Source organism: Ornithorhynchus anatinus, chromosome 1 (assembly GCF_004115215.2).
Source record: "Ornithorhynchus anatinus isolate Pmale09 chromosome 1, mOrnAna1.pri.v4, whole genome shotgun sequence".
Taxonomy (NCBI): domain Eukaryota; kingdom Metazoa; phylum Chordata; class Mammalia; order Monotremata; family Ornithorhynchidae; genus Ornithorhynchus; species Ornithorhynchus anatinus.
The window spans coordinates 61412406-61431600 of NC_041728.1; the positions used below are offsets into that span (position 1 = coordinate 61412406).

At 50.6% G+C, this 19195-nt stretch overlaps 1 protein-coding gene across 1 annotated transcript; it reads left to right on the forward strand.

Annotated features, from left to right (window-relative positions):
* The first annotated feature begins 430 nt into the window (after positions 1–430).
* DIO3 (iodothyronine deiodinase 3) lies at positions 431–2131 on the forward strand. The gene has a single exon (XM_029075087.2). The coding sequence runs from the start codon at positions 729–731 to the stop codon at positions 1620–1622; it is 894 nt and encodes a 297-aa protein (XP_028930920.1). The 5' UTR covers positions 431–728; the 3' UTR covers positions 1623–2131.
* Positions 2132–19195: the final 17064 nt, after the last annotated feature.

The window sequence follows — 19195 nt, forward strand, 5'->3', positions numbered from 1 at the left end:
GAGGAGCGGGATTAGCACCGGGAGCCGGGGATGGGAGCCTCGCACTGCGCCCTCATCCTCGACCGGTCCTTCTCCTCCTGCCCCTCTCCAGGGCCCAGGGCCCAGGGCCCAGTAAGTGGCAGGGTGGCGGGGGAGGGGCCGCAGGAGATGCAGCGGCGGCCAGAGATGCAGCGGCGGCAAGAGATGCAGCGGCTGCAGGAGATGCAGCGGCTGCGGCAGCCGCAGCCCCTAGCCCGAGGAGAGGTCCCGGCCGGGTCCGTTGTGCCCTGCAGCCCCGGAGCTCCCGGGGTCGACGGGCGCTGGAGACAGGGTGGGAACGGCTCCCCGCGCCGGGGCACGGTCCCCCTCACGCCCCCCCCCTCTCCCCCCCCCGCCCCCTTCACACTCACACACACTCACACACACTCGCACACACTCGCACACACACCCCTCCCCGGGGGCTCCCGCCGCCCGAATGTATTTTTAGGTCGCTGGCGCGGAGGGGTAGGTAATCCCCGGGCTCAAGTTCCAGGGGGGCGGGTTCTGTCTGGAGGTGGAGTCACTTTTTCATTTAAATCCCTGGCTATAAAATGGGCTCAAGGAGACGCGGGATCTCAGATGAGCCGGCGGGACCCTGACGGGCCGGGAAGGAGGGGGGGCCGGGGGAGCCACCGGGCCGGGCCGCCAGCTCCAGCCACCCCCGCCGCCACCCCCGCGTCGACCCCCGCGTCGACCGCCGGTCCGGCGCCATGCTCCACTCGCTCCGCGTTCACACCTCGGCGCTCCTCGCCCAGGCGGCCGCCTGCTTCCTCCTCTTCCCCCGATTCCTGCTCACCGCACTGATGCTCTGGCTCCTCGACTTCTTGTGCATCCGGAAGAAAGTCCTGCACGGCCCCGGGGAGGCGGGGCCGGAGGCGGAGCAGGGCCCGCAGCGGGCCCGGGACGGCGAGGCCCCGGCCGCCGGGCCCGCCCCCCCGGAGCCGCCCCCCGACGACCCCCCGGTGCTGGTGTCCGACTCCAACCGCCTGTGCACCCTGGAGTCGCTGAAGGCCGTGTGGCACGGGCAGAAGCTGGACCACTTCAAGTCGGCGCGGGTCGGGGCCCCGGCCCCCAACCCCGTGGTGGTGGCGCCGGACGGGCCCACGCGGCGTCGCCTCCTGGACTTCGCCCGCGGGGCCCGGCCCCTGGTCCTCAACTTCGGCAGCTGCACCTGACCGCCGTTCATGGTCCGGCTGCGCTCCTTCCAGCGGCTGGCCGCCCGCTTCCTGGACGTGGCCGACTGCCTGCTGGTCTACATCGAGGAGGCGCACCCGTCCGACGGCTGGGTCAGCTCCGACGCCCCTTACGACATCCCCAAGCACCGGTGCCTGCAGGACCGGCTCCGCGCCGCACGGCTGATGCAGCGGGGGGCCCCCGGCTGCCGGCTGGCCGTCGACACCATGGACAACGCGGCCAGCGCCGCCTACGGCGCCTACTTCGAGCGCCTCTACGTCGTGCAGGACGCCCGGGTCGTCTACCAGGGAGGCCGCGGGCCCGAGGGCTACAAGATCTCCGAGCTGCGCCTCTGGCTCGAGCAGTACCGCCTCCGGCTGAGGGGACCCGGCCCCGCCACCGCCGCCGCCGCCGCCGTCCTCGACGTCTAAACCCCTCCCCTCCCCTCTCTCCCCCCACCCCCGACGGATCGGGCCTTAGGGACAGTCAGTCCTCCAGCGTCATAATAAAAGATCACCGTCCCAATCATAAGGGAAAGTGACAATAAAAGAGGAGACAGAGGGACAAAAAAAATTCATACATGGAGAAGGTCCTGTTTAAAAAAAAAAAAAAGCCCCTCCCCTCCAGAAAAAAAAAAATCATCATCCTTATGACTGGTATTATTACTTTAGTGGACGGCCGGGTCCGCCTCTTTCTCTCTTCTTTCCATCTCTCGGCTCTCCATCCTTCCCGCCCTGTCCCCGGTCCCCTCCCCATCCCGGACTCTGCTCAGCGCAGGCGGCTGCGGTGTGAGGTTTTTTTTTGGGGGGGGGGGGGGGGAGGGATTTTTGTGTACGTGCGTGTAATTTCCCCCAGCGAGGAGTGCTAGTCCTTCCCCCCTCAACCCTCCGTGTCCGCAAATCCACGCCGGTCCGCCAAACGAGCTCGGTTCTGAACTGCCTTTCCAAGGGTCTCTGTTTTCTGTTTTAAAAAAAAATATATAGTTGAGAAGCATCGCGGGGCGGGATGGGGTCGGGGGTGGGGGGGGATTCTCTTCTGGGAGTGGGGTGGGGGCTGGGGTAGTCGAAGTGGTCGTTGGCTTGTTTGTTTGTTTGTTTTCATGGAAAATCTAGGTCGGGTCTTCTGCCCAAATGCTGGAGAACCCCCTCTCCAGGGTGCGTGTTCGTGTGAGCACGTGGGTGTGCCCGTCTGTGTGTGTGCGATTCGGGAGAAGGCGCTGTGGCCTCACAGGTGTGTATGCGAGGGTGTCTGTGTGTGTGTCTGTCGGGAGAAGGCGTTGTAGGTACACAGGTGTGTATGCGAGGGTGTCTGTCGGGAGAAGGCGTTTGTGGGTACACAGGTGTGGGTGAGTGGGTGGGTGTATGTGTGTCGGGAGAAGACGTTGTGGGTACACAGGTGTGGATGTGTGTGGGGCAGTGTATATGCGTGTGGGTCGGGAGAAGGCGTCGTGGGTACACAGGTGTGGATGTGCGGGTGTGGGTGGGTGGGTGTGTCGGGGCCCAGAAAGTCCCGGACAGAAGTCGTTGCTGCGTCCGTCGCTCGCCCACGGGAATTGGCCAGAAGCCTCCCTCTTCGCCCGTGACGACCGGTCTCGAAATGGTCCCGCAACCAGGAGACCGCGTCCGATGTTCTCGGAGACGGAGTCCGAAGCCGCTCCCAGGGCCAGGAACCAAGCGTCCTATTTATGGGGTGCGGGGTGGGAGGGGTGCGGGGTGGGCTGGGGCGGGGGGGGGGGGTGTCCGTTCGGACTGTTTCGTTTTTGTTGGTTTTTGTAAGATGTTCACTAATTTTTCTATGAACTTTTTTTATAATAAAGAAATGGAGTGAACGACTTCCTTCCGACTCCCTCTGCTGAGAAACGACCGAACGATGTCGAAAAAGAATCACACTCGCACACACGCTACACACTCGCACCCACCCACGCCTCTTTGTTCTCGGTCCCCATAGAGACTTGGGGATGGAGATTGGGGCGGTGGGGGGGGGGGGGGGCGGGTGGAACCTCCCGAGGACAGGAGAGGGATAAAGGTGTGGGGGATGGGGGATTGTCCCGGGACAGGGAGTGCCCAGCTCCATCCCCAAACCCTGCCTTCTCTTTCTCCTCCATCTCTTCCTCCTCATCCTTCTCCTTCCACCTCCTTCTCCTCCCCTCCCTCCTCCTCCTCTTTCTCTCCTCTTTCCTCTCTCCTCTCCTCGTCATCCCCCCCTTCTCCTCCTCCCCTCCCTCCTCCTCCTCCTCCTCATCATCCTCTTCCCTCTCCTCCCTGAGCTAAAGGCACTTGCTCTGTTCCCTGGGGGACATCAGAGCAACCCCTAAACTCCTTCCCCTCATCTCCCTTCCCAGAGGTTGCTGGAACCTTAGGACTGGGGCAGGGGGGCGGAAGGGAGCTGGCCTAGGGACCTTCTCCCTCCACACGTGCCTGTGCTCCATCCTGACTACAACACCTGAGAATGCCTGCCGGCCTCCACCCAGCTCTGGTCAGAAGGGCTGCAAGAGGCTGGTCTCATGCTGGCCTCATCCTTGGCCAGTCCTAGCCCAACCTCAATGGGCAGGGGAGCCCTGTGGTCCCAAGACCGAAAAACCCATCTCTCTTCCTCCCGGTCCCCTCCCTACCAACTCCCGTTCACACGGACGGACGGATGGATGGACCTCTGGGCTCCCTGCAGGCTGTGGGGGCGGGGAGCCCTCTGACCCGGAGGCCGCAAATGAGGATAAACAACTGTCCAGGGGGACTGGGGCAGGGGTTATCGGTCTCCTGGTAGATGCCCCCAGCTGGGCCTTGTCAGGGGAGTCCCTTGACTCGTGGCATTGAGCTAGGAAGGAAGAGGTGGTAGGGCTCAGGCCAAAGCCAAGAGGTAAAGCAGGGAATCGTGCCTATCAGCTCAGTGGTATGGCAATCTCCCAAGTGCTTAATACGGTTCTCTGCACAGAGTAAGCACACGATAAATTCTATCAATGGATTAACTGATTGGCTAGATGGGTAATGGGTAATGGGTAGAAGGCTGCCCAGTTATGAACTGCCCAGCCTAGAGAGGGAAGGATTGAACCCTGGCACAAATCAAGTCCTGAGGTACTGTCGGGGCCAGGAGACCCTCTCCATGGCAAAAATGCCCAGGATCCTCCTCCCTGGTATTCAATTCACTCTTTAAGCAAGCCCAGGCACTGTGACATCTATTCCTGCGGTTTCTGTTTTTTAAAAGACATCCGAGGGCCTTACCAGCAGCCCCCTCCCGCCCCCCATCCTGGGACTGAGCCACTGGGAGGCTGGCAGGAGAGTCTGGGGCGAGGGGAGGGGGGAGGGGGCAGGGGCGGGGAAGAGGGAGTTTGAAGGACAGCAGCCCAGGGTTCTAGCTGAGCCTTTGGCCAATTTTTACCTGCTCTTGGAAAGGGGGAAGGAGGGTTACAAGGATCTGTTTTCGCAATTCACTTCATAAATCTATAAAGGCAGAGATACTGCCTCAAAAATAAACCCTCCGGTCTGTAAATATTCAGCCTGCTGGCGAGTCAATACCGGGCCATTTATCATGGGTGGAAAAAAGCAAATCAAAGTCCAGAGCCATTCCCAGCCAGGTGCAGTCCTGATTACAGGGGAGACTTCTTCCCAGGGCAGGGCCGGCCGGCCGGCTCGAAACTTCCTGGTGCCCAGGCTGTCCGTGGGCAGTTTTTCTCCAGCCACTGACAGAGATGAACGTGAATGGTGAAATGTTTCCAAAGTTGCAAGCTAAGTAGGGGGTCGGGCTTAATGAACATGAGAAATGATGAGTGAGATGGAAAGGGGTACCGGTAGGGCTGGGCCCCGGCTAGAACTGGAGGGAGAAATGCAGCTGGTTATGGGGGCTCTAGAAGAGAAAAAGGGAGGGGAGGAGGAGGAATAGGAGGGCTGGTCACTGCCTCTCCATTGCCTTGCATCAGGTGGTGGAAAGGGAGAGACAGACAGTTCTTTTTGGACAGGGAATGTGTCTACCAACTCCGTTAAATTGTATTTTCTCGAGTGCTCTGCACATAGTAATCGCTCAATAAATACTATTGAATGAATGAATGAATGCTTTGTACACGGTAAGCACTCAATAAATATGACTGATTGATTAAATGTGGACATGTCACCCAAGAGTGCATGGTGAAGGGTTATTGTCCTAGGTCACTCTCTAGAACTTGATTTCACCTTCTACCCAAACGGGTCGAGAGCCTTGGGTTTTACCCTCTGCAGGAAGTGAAGATGCCTGTCTGCCTTCTCCCTGCCATGCCATGTCATACCACTGCCCAAGCTGAGGCAGGATTTGAGAATACGGTGGGTTCACAGAGATCCACTGATGCACTGATCTAGAGCCATAAGGATGCACCTAACCATTCCCCCTTGACCTTAGCTCAGGGCACTCAAGATTTTTTCCTGGGATACTGTGGGTCACTTCCAGCTGAGTCTCCTAATAGTGAATAATAATTGTGGTATTTGTTAAGCACTCATCATGTGCCAGACACTGTACTAAGTGCTGGGGTGATACAAGTAAATTGAGTTCATACAGTCCCTGTCCCACATGGGACTCACGGTATTCATCCCTATTTTGCAGATGAGGCACCTGAGGCACAGAGAAGTGAAGTGACCTTCCCAAGGTCACACAGCAGGCCCGTGGCAGAGCCAGGATTAGAACCCAGGTCCTTCTGACTCCCAGGCCAGAGCTCTATCCACTAGTGCTTTCCTCTCCTGACTGCCATGGTGTAGTGCATAGAGCATGGGACCGGGAATGAGAAGGTCATAGGTTCTAAAGCAGTGTGGCTTAGTGGCAAGAGCACGGGCTTGGGAGTCAGAGGTCATGGGTTCTGATCCCGGCTCTGCCACTTGTCAGCTGTGTGACTTTGGGCAAGTCACTTCACTTCTCTGTGCCTCAGTTACCTCATCTGGAAAATGGGTATTAAAGTGTGAGCCCCATGTGGGGCAACCTGATTACCCTGTATCTATCCCCAGCACTTGGAACAATGCTTGGCACATAGTAAGCACTTAACAAATACCATTATAAGCTCTTAGTACAGTGTACATAGTAAGCACTCAATAAATACGATGGAATGAATGAATGAATCCTTGTTCTGCTACTCATCTGCTGTACGGCCTTGAGCAAACCACTTCACTTCTCTGAGCCTCAGTTATCTCATCTGTAAATTGGGGATGAAGACTGTGAGCCCTGTGCAAGACAGGGACTGTGTCCAACCCGATTTGCTAGTAAAAATAATAATAATGTTGGTATTTGTTAAGCGCTTACTATGTGCAGAGCACTGTTCTAAGCGCTGGGGTAGATACAGGGTAATCAGGTATCGACTCCAGTGCTTAGTACATTGCCTGGCACATAGTAAGTGCTTAACAAATACCATTATTGTTATTATCAGGATCCTCGCTCTCTTGGATCACCGTAAGCCCTTCAATAAATATTGAAGAGTAAATGGTGAAAGGAGCAGTTCACGCTTGTAACAACCTGAGTGGACTTGAAGCAGTCACGCACCGACACTTGCTGTCCTCTTCTATTAATGGATCCAAGTGACTAAATTAATGGGTACAAGGAGGACCAAGGGACTCAGGTAGTGTACATCTGGAGAAAAACAAAAAGGACCCAAGTTCCAGTCTGAACAGCCACAGATCAAGCAGCAACTGGGTTGGAGTCTACAAACTCATGAAGGGTATGAGACGGGTGAACACGGAATTGGGTTTTTTGGGATTTTTTGTTTTGTTTTGTTTTTTCGGTATTTGTTAAGCACTTACTATGTGCCAGCCCTTGTAGCAACGTGGCTCAGTGGAAAGAGCCTGGACTTGGGAGTCAGAGGTCATGGGTTCTAATCCCTGCTCCGCCACTTGTCAGCTGGGTGACAGTGGGCAAGTCACTTCACTTCTCTGGCCCTCAATTCTCTCATCTGTAAAATGGGGATTAAGACTGGGAGCCCATGTGGGACAACCTAATCACCTTGTATATACCCCAGCGCTTGGAGCAGTGCTTGGCACCTAGTAAGTGCTTAACAAATTCCATCATTATTGAGAAGCAGCGTGGCCCAGTGGAAAAGGCATGGGCCTGGGAGTCAGAGGTCATGCATTCTAATCCCAGCTCCGCCACTTGTCAACTGCGTGACCTTGGGCAAGCCACTTAACTTCTCTGTGCCTCAGTTACCTCATCTGGAAAATGGGGATTAAGATTGTGAGCCCCACATGGGACAACCTGATTATCTTGTATCCCCCCAGTGCTTAGACGAGTGCTTGGCACATAGTAAGCGCTTAACAAATGCCTTAGAGAAGCAGCGTGGCTCAGTGAAAAGAGCCCGGGCTTGGGAGTCAGGGGTCATGGATTCGAAAGCCGGCTCTGCCACTTGTCAGCTAGGTGACTGTGGGCAAGTTCACTCCACTTCTCTGGGCCTCAATTCCCTCATCTGTAAAATGGGGATGAAGACTGTGAGCCTCACATAAGACAACCTGATCACCTTGTATCTATCCCAGCACTTAGAACAGTGCTCTGCACATAGTAAGCCCCTAACAAATACCAACATTATTAAGTGCTGGGGTGAAGTCAGGGCTGTCAGGTTGGACACAGTCCCTGTTCTACATTGGGCTCACAGCTTTAATCCCCATTTGAAAGATGAGGTAACTGAGGCCCAGAAAAGTTAAGTGACTTGCCCAAGGTCACACAGCTGAAAAGTGGCTGAACTGGAATTAGAATCCAGGTCCTTCTGATTCCCTGGCCCATGCTCTATCCACTAGGCCAACCTCGAGACTGTCATCCCGTTGTGGGCAGGGATTGTCTCTCTTTGTTGCTGAATTGTACTTTCCAAGCACTTAGTACAGTGCCCTGCAGAAAGTGAGAGCTCAATAAATACAATTGAATGAATGAATGCTTCTCTAAATCCCACAGCACCAGGTTGGGACCAGCTATGGCTTAAGGGGGATAGGTAGGGTCCTCCAGCTCCAAAACAACACTGCCAGCACCACGATTGAGGATGGTGGGTTCAAAACAAACAAGAGGAAACATTTCTCCACATGGAGGAGGCGGGGGTGAGCACATGGAATTAATTCCCAAAAGAAGCTGAACAGACACAAACACCAACAAGCTCCAGAGTGGGGTTTAATAGCCTCATGGTCGAAGAGTTCATGTGAGGTCAGTGGAGGGAGAGTTAGGGATGAAAAGGGCAGAGTTTGAGGTGTTGGATGGTCCACCCCAATGACGAGTTTGGACGTCTAGCAAGCACAACCAGCACACGGTTTCTTCTAGCTTCCTTATGTCCCCGTCCCAATCAATCAGTCAATCAATCGTATTTATTGAGCGGTTACTGTCTGCAGAGCACTCTACTAGGCATTTGGGAGAGTACAAATATAAAATAGAATATAACACAGTTGGAAGACATGTTCCCTGCCCTATAATGAGTCCTGGGTTGGACAGAACATGGGGCTGGCCCAGGGGACCTTGCTTATGTTTTGATGTAGTTCAAGGGTCTTCCAAATATCCTGGTGCCCCTGTTGGAGATAGAGACCTGGGTTGAAAGTGTCGTGAGGCTGAGGACAACATTATCCATAATGTGTTCCTACCACATTCCTACACTGGTTATGTGCTACGCATGCCAACCTAACTGATACCGGATGGTTTCTCTTGCTGTTCAATGCTCAGCTCTTTGGGCTCCCATAAACAGCAAGATGGTCTGGCTGTGACTTAGTTAACTTCACAGACTGCTTCCCCACGGCCTGGCCCTCTCTGAAGTCATCCTTTCCTTGGCTGCTTGACCTGACATAATTCCGGTTGTAATAATACTAGTATTATTATTAAGTGCTTACTGTGTGGAGAACACTGTACTAACCTTGGGGAAAAAATAGTTGGGTGGGAATTGTTCCCCATTTTCCTGGCTTCTCCTCAAACCATCATCTGTGTCTAAACCTCATCTTTCTTACTGACAACTTTCACTCACATCTTACCTCTGGACTGGAACGCCCTCCCACCTTATATGCGACAGACAATAACTCTCCCCACCTTCAAAGCCTTGTTGAAGGCACATCTCCTCCAAGAGGGCTTCTCTAATTAAGCCTTCCTTTCCTCTTCTCCGGTTCCCTTCTTTAACACCCTGACTAGCTCCCTTTATTCATCCCCCACCCCCCAGACCCACAACACTTATGTGCATAGTTGTAATCTATTTATTTATATTAATATATGTCTCCCCCTCTAGACCGTAGTAAGCTCATTGAGGGTAGTGTGTCTGTTCTAATCCCACCTCTGCCACTTGTCAGCTGTGTGACTTTGGACAAGTCACTTCACTTCTCTGTGCCTCAGTTATCTCATCTGTAAAATGGGGATGAAAACTGTGAGCCCCTCATGGGACAACCTGATTTCCTTGTCTCTATTCCAGGGCTTAGAACAGTGCTCAGCACATAGTAAGCGCTTAACAAATACCATTATTATCCAGCGCTTAGAACAGCGCTCCAGCACTTAGAACAGTGCTCGGCACATAGGAAAGCGCTTAAATACCATCATTATTTATTATTATCATTATTGTACTCTCCCAAGTGCTTAGTACAATGCTCTGCCCACAGAAAGGGCTCAATAAATACGATTGACTGGCTGACTGACTAAACCAGGGAGTCTGGAGGACTGCACTGGCACTGGGGTATCGGCCATCCCCATGGCGGAGCCTGGCGGTGAGGCAGCCTTGGCCCAGAGGACTGGCTGAGACCCTCGGGACAGCAGCTGAAGGTGGCCACTTGGCTCAAAGCTCTCCAGCGAAGAAGCCACTTCAGAGGAAGCTGAAGGGGGTTGAGTGCTAACCACCAGGCTGATCATCTGTCAGAGACAGAACCTGGATGGAGCCTCAGTCTGACCAGGGAGACGCCTTTGGCACGACCTTAGGTTCGGCTGGTCCCTCTGTTTCAAAACCTGTCAGTTCCCTCCAGTCACCCGCCTGAAGCACGCTTGGCCCAGCAGCCACGGAGTAACTTAATCCAAACACCTCCCCCCATCACTCCCCTACCCCGGGCAGTTCCTGTGGCTCCTGCCCTCCTTCCCCCCACTCCCCACCCTGGGCCTCTCTACCCCCTCTGATCAAATCAAAGTGATCCGGTCCCACTGCATCCTCCACTCAAAACGAATCAGAGGCAAACGTCCCACTGAGCTTTCTCGCCGTGGCTTGTTTAGATCAAATTAGAACAATATGGCCCAGTTCTGAAACACTCAGATGTGTCAGAAGTGTTTCCAATGGACACACTATATTGAAAACAAACCAGTTTTAAAAAAATAATCTTTTCACTGCCTTTTCTCTTTTTTCCCAAGTACAGTACATGCCATACAGAAGTCAAAAGACAGCCAACAGATGTCAAACAGAAGATTTGTGTTAATTACAGATTCATACCCAAAGCTCAGGCAAAGAATTCAATCGTGGGGTTATCTTGTTAAGATAATTACAGATGAGGAGGGAAGGGGGGGGGGGGTGAGAGGGGGTGCCAGGGTATGGTTCCCCCGGGGGGCTTTCTGCGCTCAGAGAGCTAATAAGACTGAACTGCAGTTTATTGCAGTTTTGGGCACAGAAGAATATCTCTGTGGCTGGTATTATTTTATTAGCCGCTGTTTCCTTGAGGTCCACAAGAAATTTTACAGGAAAATCGGGGAAGCAGTCACATTTTATTGGGTGTTTTTTTCCCAGTTCATTAATTTAGCAAGGGTTTATCATCCAGGAGGCTGAGAGAGGAGACAATTTGTCACTCAACAAGATCCAGGTCCTCCTCGCTGGGTGATTTCACATTAGAGCCATAATCCGATCCTTCGGCTAAAGGCAGAAGAAAATCGGGGTTGAGTTTTCCTGCCCCTCCCCCTACCTTATTGAGTAGGAGTCTCCTCTCATCCCCAAGGCCTAACCCTCAACTTCTTAAGTTCATTGACTCTGCTCAAAGTGTGGGTTTCTGTTGGCTAGGGGGATAAACAATGTTTCCTTGACATCAGAGTTCGCCACTTGATTTTGATTATTTAAGTACAAATGAACTCAGAACGTATGGAATGCATATCCTTAAAGGGCCTCAAAGATGCCTCCCAAATGGTTTAGAAGCAGGAACCCCTCTATTTTTTCAGGTGCCCCCATTTCTTCAGCTCAGGGTGGGGGCTTCCTGCAACCATTTATCTTTTCTTTCCCACGAGCAGCATTGGAAAGACTAGGGTAGGCTGAGGCTCCTACCAGAATGACTTTTCCTAGTTTTATACCCTTGAGTCCAAATCCTCCAACTCAGAATGATGGCTGCTTGTTTTTTCCTACGCCATCCCCTTCAGCCCAAGCCGCCTGAATTTTTCTGTGCAGAAACTTCAAAAACAAGTCGTAGCAGAGGCCTAGAGGCATCTAAGTGCTTTCCCCAAAACACAGCCCAGGGTGCACATGGACCAGCCACTTTTAGCCTCTAGTTATGTACATGACTCTCGAGCCTTGAAACCAACTCTCCGGCTCCCAGGAAGTCTTTGGGTTTCATTCTGGGCTAAGACTTCCCTCTGGACTTCTCCCCCAAAATGACAAGAGAGGGACTCAACTGGGCCAATGTAAACCCATCCATCAGTTGATGACCATGCATCTAAGGAGGAAGCATGGGACTGGGAGTCAGAATACCTGGCTTCTAGACCCCACCCTGTCACTGGCTGGCTAGGTGACCTTGGGAAAGTCACTTAACTTCTCTGGGCCTCAGTATCCACCTCTATAAAATGGGGGTGGCGTATCTGCTCTTAGACTGTGGGCCCTGTGGGGAATAGGGACTATATATGATCTGATTATCTGGTATCTTCTCTAGCTCTTAGTGCCATATTTGGCCCACAATACATGTTTAATAAATACCATAAGAAGGAGGAAATGGGGAACGAACCCACAAAGGGAGTTGGGGAAAAGGGGGCAAAATCAGTTTCATGGAAATGGGCTGAAGTAATAAATTCCGGCCAATGGCCTATGCTAATGAGTAGCAGGGGAGGTGGAGCTCATTTTTGATGCTTCTACAGCAGTGTTGAAAGTTCAAAACAAACTTAACTGGAACTCTGGTAGTTCTGTGGTTGGGGGAATGGCAGGGATGATGATGGGGAGGGTTTATTATTATTATTTTTGGGGTGGGATTGATGAGCCTCCCCAGCCATCCCCTGCCCCAAAACAGTTGTTCTGAGACCTTTTCTTAAACCGGAGCCTAATTCTGACCAGTTTTACTTTTCTTACAGCCTTGGTATGTAAGCCAGTTGTGAGCAGAGAATGTGAATGTGTCTGTTTATTGTTGCATTGTATTCTCTCAAGCATTTAGTAGAGTGCTCTGCACATAGTAAGTGCTCAATAAATATAACTGAATGAATGAATGAATGAATGAATGAATGGTCTGCAGCCCCAGATTCCCACCCCCCCCCAAACATTTCACCCACTTGGTTCAGAAATCTTTGAATTTCCTAGTCCGGGTTTCCCCTTTCTCTCCCAGTCCCTCCTTGCCCATTGGAGGTGATGGTCCATTAATGTGCTCTTAAATGCCCAGGACGCACTGAACCCCAGGCAGGAGGAGAAGAAAGGGGGCTGGATGGCCGCCAGACTGGTTAACTGGCCCCTTAACTAAGCAAGAGTTGGCCACAACTCGCACAACTTGGCCGTGGTTACCAAGGAGGGTAACGTGAGTGAGACCTCCAGCTATACGGTTTCAAAGGAATAAACCCCAAGGAGAGAAAAATAATACATTTCTCAGTGGGATGCCAGGAAGTATACAAAACAAGGCCTGACATTAAAGACGAGGAAATTTACATTGAGGATCAGACTACCCTTGAAGTGAAGAGCCGTCCCAGAGAACACTTGCCACAGGCAGTGGGGAGAATCCGCAGACGTGGAACTTTGGACCTGCCGCCAATCCAGACACTCTGAAGTATCGAACCTCCCCCTCAATCCCCGGACTGATGGGACACAAGGAGCAGTCTTTTGGTGGTCTGGGCAGGGGGTCACATGTAAGTGTCATTTGGGGCCCTCGACCTATTTCAAAAAAATCCCATTTCTGTTATTCTGGGAGGGAAACTGAGGAGGCTACTAGCTTGGTCTGTCCTCCCTTGAGCCAGCCTGGAAACCCCTTCTGTAAAACTGACCTTTGCTTGGGACAGAGAACATTGGGGAAGCCACCAACATCCCTTGCTCCTGTTTCCTGACAAGCAGAAAGATCAATGTTCTTCTCCCCGGGTCACCAGATATTGGTGAGGTGAGAAATCAGGAGGAAACAAGAATTCGATAAAAAAGAAACAGTCATTAAAGCAGGAGCAGCCCGATGCAGACCTGAAATTTCATTACATCTAACACGATCCATTCTTTAGCTCGAGTCCTACCACATCAATCAGTTTCCTAGCATTGGAGCTATGCTCATTTTAACCCAGCTAAGTAGGCTGGGACACAGGAGGAGAAGGAGCAACAGCAGGATACCTAGACACCTAACAAATGGACAGTTTGAAAAATGCTGTAAAGCAAAGACTCAGCAAGAGAAACAGTGTAGCCTAGTGGAAAGGATATGGTTCTGGGAGTCAGAGGATGTGGGTTCTAATCCTGGCTCTACCAGTTGCCTGCTGTGTGACTTTGGGAAAGTCACTTAACTTTCTAGACTGTGAGCCCCATGTGGGACAGGGATCGTGTCTGACCTGATCAGCGTGTATATATCCCGGTGCTTAGAACAGTGCTTGACACACAGTAAGTGCTTAACAAATGTCATTACAATCATTAGTATTGTTAACTGAAAACTAGGAGTCAGTCATTGAAAACAGGCCAGCATCGTATACTGCTATCAAGAAAGGAGTGGCTCTTTTTGAGCAAAAGCTTCATAAAGAATGAGAGATAATTAGGCAAAAAAGAAAACAGCACCAGAAGCTGTAAACATTTAATACAGTTACACAAAAAGACAGCTTTTGGTGTGCACAGTATATGCCCATTGTAGCTAGGACTGTAATCCTATACTGGGGTTTTAAGCCATACAATGAACTCATAGAAATACCTCACCATTAGTGGTGCCTTCTTCAAATACAAAGAAAACAAAATACACACACTCAAACACGCACAGACGCACATAAACCCTTCTATGAGATATAGTTATCCATCTCTCTGAAAGAGGGTTTAATAGTAATTAATAATAATTATGGCATTTGTAAAGCTCTTACTATATGTCAAGCACTGTTCTAAGCGCTGGGTTAGATACAAGGTAATTAGGTTGGACACACTCCTTGTCCCATGTGGAGCTCACAGTCTCAGTCAGAGGGAGAGGGATTTGATCCCCATTTTGACAGATAAGGCAACTGGACACATAGAATTTGTAATTTGGCCAAGGTCACCCGGCAGACAAGTGGTAGAGACGGAATTATAATCCAGGTCTCCTGACTCTCAAGCCCGTGCTCTTCCCACTAGATCCTGCTGCTTTAGTAGTAAAGAGTGGCTGCAGAGATCCAGGGCCAGAGCATTGTCATGAATGAGCAGAAGGGATTGGAAACTAGGAAATCATCAGCCAGTGTTTGTTGAGCACATGAAGTGTGTACCCCACCAAATGCAAACATTGAGTTGAGCTAGAGGACCTCAACTGATCCACCAGTGATTACAGCTGGGGCAGATTTCTACATGTCATGTTTTCCCAAAAGCTTTCAGAAAAGTTGCCAAATCTGTGGATGGAGATATTTGATGTCCAAATATCGCTGGCTATTTATTCTAAAGATCAAGGTAAAGCTCTCAGGGTGGTCAGAAGATCAATCAATCATATTTATTGAGCGCTTACTGAAGACAGAGCACTGTACTAGGTGCTTGGAAGAGTACAATATAATGGTAAAATAGAGTTGGTAGACACATTTCCTGGGATTGTCACAGTAAGGCCAGAAGGATGTCTGATTGAGTTGGGCAGGGCTGCCTCTCTCCCAATACTCTTTATGCAGTTTCTGCTCTTTCACAATTCCTGGCATGTCAGTGGAGATGGGGCTTATACACATTCTTTAGGTGGAGGGAACTGAGGTCTACAGAGGTTAAGGTGAAGTGAGGTTATATTGTACTTGTTCGCCGTCGAGTTGTCTCCTATCCATAGCGACTCTATGGACACATCTCTCCTAGAACGCCCCACCTCCATCTGCAATAGTTCTGGTAGTGGATCCATAGAGTTTTCTTGGTAAAAATCTTGGAGTGGTTTACCATTGCCTCCTTCTACGCAGTAAACTCGAGTACCCACCCTCGACTCTCTCCTGAGACGCTGCTGCCCAGCACAGGGGAGTTGACTTTTAGTTGATTGCCTGCCACTCACTAGACACTGGCCAAGCTCGTAATGGAATGGGTAGGCCTCTGCTTGACTCTCCCTCCCATAGTCAAGACTGGTGGAGTACTGGAAACTCTCCAGGTGCGACTCTGAGAGGGATTATATTGTATTTATTGTATTATATTGTACTCTCCCAAGTGCTTAGTACAGTGCTCTGCACACACTAAGCCCTTAATAAATACAGTTAAAGAAAGTTAAGTGAGTGAGGAGATTGCTCCCAGGCACACCATCAGTGAGGTGGCCTCCTGGTGGTAGCAGTTAAAAATCTAAAAGCACACAGCCCGAATTGGAAGTAGGGCTAGTGTGACCAAGGACAAGAAAGAGGACATGGGCTCCTGAGCAGAAGGAGGGGCCGAAGGTCCTGAGGGAATCGCTCCCAGTTTGGGGGCTTGAATGGAATCCTGTGTAACATTATACACAATGGGATGTGGTGACTGTGGCAGAGTTTCCCCCATGCCCGTGTGGCCGAAAGACTGGAACCAGTACCGGCTCTGGTAGCTCCATCATGGAGTTGGCACTCTTTTCCCTCTCTGAAGAAGCAGCATGCTATCGAGGATAGAGCACAGGCCTAGGAGTCATAAGGCCATGGATTGTAATCCCGACTCTGCCACATGCCTGCTATGTGACCTTGGGCAAGTCATTTCACTTATCTGGGCCTCAATTACCTCATCTGTAAAAAGGGGTTGGAGACTGTGAGCCCCAGGTGGGGCAGGGACTGTGTCCAACCCAATTTGCAATTGGTTAGTGTTTGGCACATAGTAAGCGCTTAACAAATACCTCAGTTACCATTTTTCAGGTTTCCCCCAATCTCACCTTGACTTTCCCCTCCTGGGGGCCCTCTGGGAAGAGACCCTTGGTTGGCGAGGCCCTTGGTTTAGGAAACCTTTCTGGAAGAGGAGAGTTTGGATGAGGGAGGAGGCTGGATGGAAGAGGAAGCGCATGGTGGCTCCAGACGCACAGATGGTCACTTTAGGATGAGGAGTATTTCTCACTTAAATCTCTGCCTTCCTTGAAACCTTTGAAAACAGAACAAACTCCTAGTGGCAGGTCCCAGAAAGACTTTCCAGATCAATGATGATGATTGTGATATTTGTTTGTTTTGGGTATTTTAGGGTATTTGTTAAGTACTTACCATGTGTCAGGCACTGTTCTAAGTGCTAAGGTAGACACAAGGTAATCGGGTTGGACACAGTCCCTGTTCCACATAGGACTCACAATTTTAATCCCCACTTTACAGATGAGTCAACTGAGGCACAGAGAAATGAAGTGATTTGTCTAAGGTCACACAGAAGACAAGTGACGGAGACATGATTAGAACCCAGGTCCTTATGACTCCCAGGCCTGTGCTCTATCCACTAGGCCATGCTGTTTCTCCTTAAGGCCTTACTGTGTGTCAAGTTCTGTACTAAGCACTGCCGTAGGTATAAGATAAGCAGGTCCCACATGAGAATCACAGTTTAAGTAGGAAGAACAGGCATTGAATTCCCATTTTACAGGTGCGGTAACCAAGGCAAAGAGACATGATTTGTCCAAGGTCTCACAGTAGACAAGTGGCAGAGCCAGGATAAGAACCCAGGTCCCCTGACTCCCAGGCCTATATTCTTTCCACTAGTCCATGCTGCTCTGTGATCTTTCGCTTATGACAGTGTGGGCTGTTCCTAAGGGGTTTCCCTTAATTTCTCCAGGAAATAGGGACTGGCAATTTGGATTGGGTCTTCTTCATGGTTGAATCACCCTGGGCCTTCCTTTTCAAAAACTGTTCATCTACTCTTCATGGAAAAGGAACGGGGGCAGACCCTTAGAGCCCTTCCAGCTAGAAAACCCAATCTTTTCTGCTTGTGAGCTGTGGGGTTGTAGAGCAGTCTGGCTTTTCCAAACAGCCTTCCTCAATCTTGCACCGTAAAATTAGAGCTCTCCAGATTCTTTTAGAAAAAAAATAAACACAGAGTGAGTCTTATCCTGCAGCACACATGATGTGCCATCATCAGAGAACTTCAAAGGCCTCTGGGTTTCTTCCCCCTCCGCTGTCCCCCAGCCAACTCTCCTTTCCCTCACCTTTCTTCCACTCCCAACCTTGCCCACATCAATCTTTGTCACAGCCTCTGCACATCCTATTAAGCTGTGTTTTTTACAGCTGGGACATGAAAGGGATCCAGAATGCCCAGTGCAAGGCAGGTCACTCTACAGTACTCCTCCAAGTGCTTAGTATTTTGTGAGCATGCAGCATTTGCCACCTTGACTACTGCATCAGCCTTCTCACCAAACTCCCTGCATCCTGTCTCTTCCCTTTCCAGTCCATTATTCATTCTACTTCCCAGGTCATTTTTCTGAAAAATATTTCAGTCCATCAAAAATTTCCAATGGTCGCCCATCCACCTCAGCATCAAACAAAAAATCCTTACCATTGGCTTTAAGGCACTCAATCAGCTCTCCCCTACGATCCAATCTTGCTGATCTCCTACTGCAACCCAACCCACATATTCTCCTCCTCTAACATCAACCTATTCACTGTCTGTCCCTCCATCTCATCTATTTTGCCACCAACCCCACTCTGGCCTGGAACTTCCTCCCATGTCATAAGTGACTGTCCATCACTCTCCCCTTCTTCAAAACCTTCTTAAAATTACCTCCTCCAAGATTAAACCATTTATTTCCCCTATCCGCCCTTCCCCCTGTGTCGACTATGAATTTGGCTGTGTACCACTTAAGCTCTCTGAAAGTCACACAGTCCATAAAACTTATGTAAATATGCCTACACTATACTATTTCCCCTATCCCTAATCTACTTTAAAGTCTTTCCCAAGTAGACTGTAAGCTCAGTATGGGCAGAGATCTCACCTACCAACTCTGTTCTGTTGTACTTTCCCAAGAGCATAGTACAGTGTTCTGTACACAGTAAGCACTCAATAGATACCATTGATTAGTAACTGGTTGATTAATACAGTGCTCTGCACATAGTAAATGCTCAGTAAATATAAATGACTGCTTGACTGATTGTCAGGGAACCATTGATAGGGAATGCTACCCAAGTGGTAGAAAAGAAAAGGTCAAGGAGAGTGCGAATGATATCTGGGTAGGATGGAAGGAGTCACATCTTGAGCAGACAATTGGGTCAATCAACTGATGGTACTTACTGAGCTCTTACTGTGTGCAGAGCACTGAATTTGGGAGAATAAGGCCCAGCTGTTGAGGACCTGCTGGAGGACCAATACTGGGCTCTACTAAGTGGGGGATTCCCATGAATGACCAGCCCCAATTCACATCCCCACCCTGGTCCTGGAAGTGCTGAGAAATGGAAATTTCAGTTGCCTCTGCAGTGACAGAAATCAAATCCTTTTTAAGACGGGAGCATAGTCAGAGGTGGAAATGGCTAGGAGAGGCAAGGGATATTCTTACACCCAGGGACTAGAATACCGATCTGTGTCCCTTCTGAGTGCTTTTCACAGCTCACACATACATACACACACACACACACACACACACACACATTCCTTTCCAGACAGAGGCCCTATACCCAGTTGTCACACAACAGTAGTGAATTCTGGCCAATCCTCTATGTATGATAGGAGCTCAGTGCTCTACTAAAAAGAGGTGACCAGTATAACATTCTGCTTCCTGCATAAGCTTGGTAAAGTGTTTGTCATCTGGAAGCCATTCAGTACAGTGCTCTGAACACAACAGTTGTCAGAACAGCATTGCAGCCTATATGCGGTCAGTATAAAATGCTCTCTGTTCAGTGCTTTATA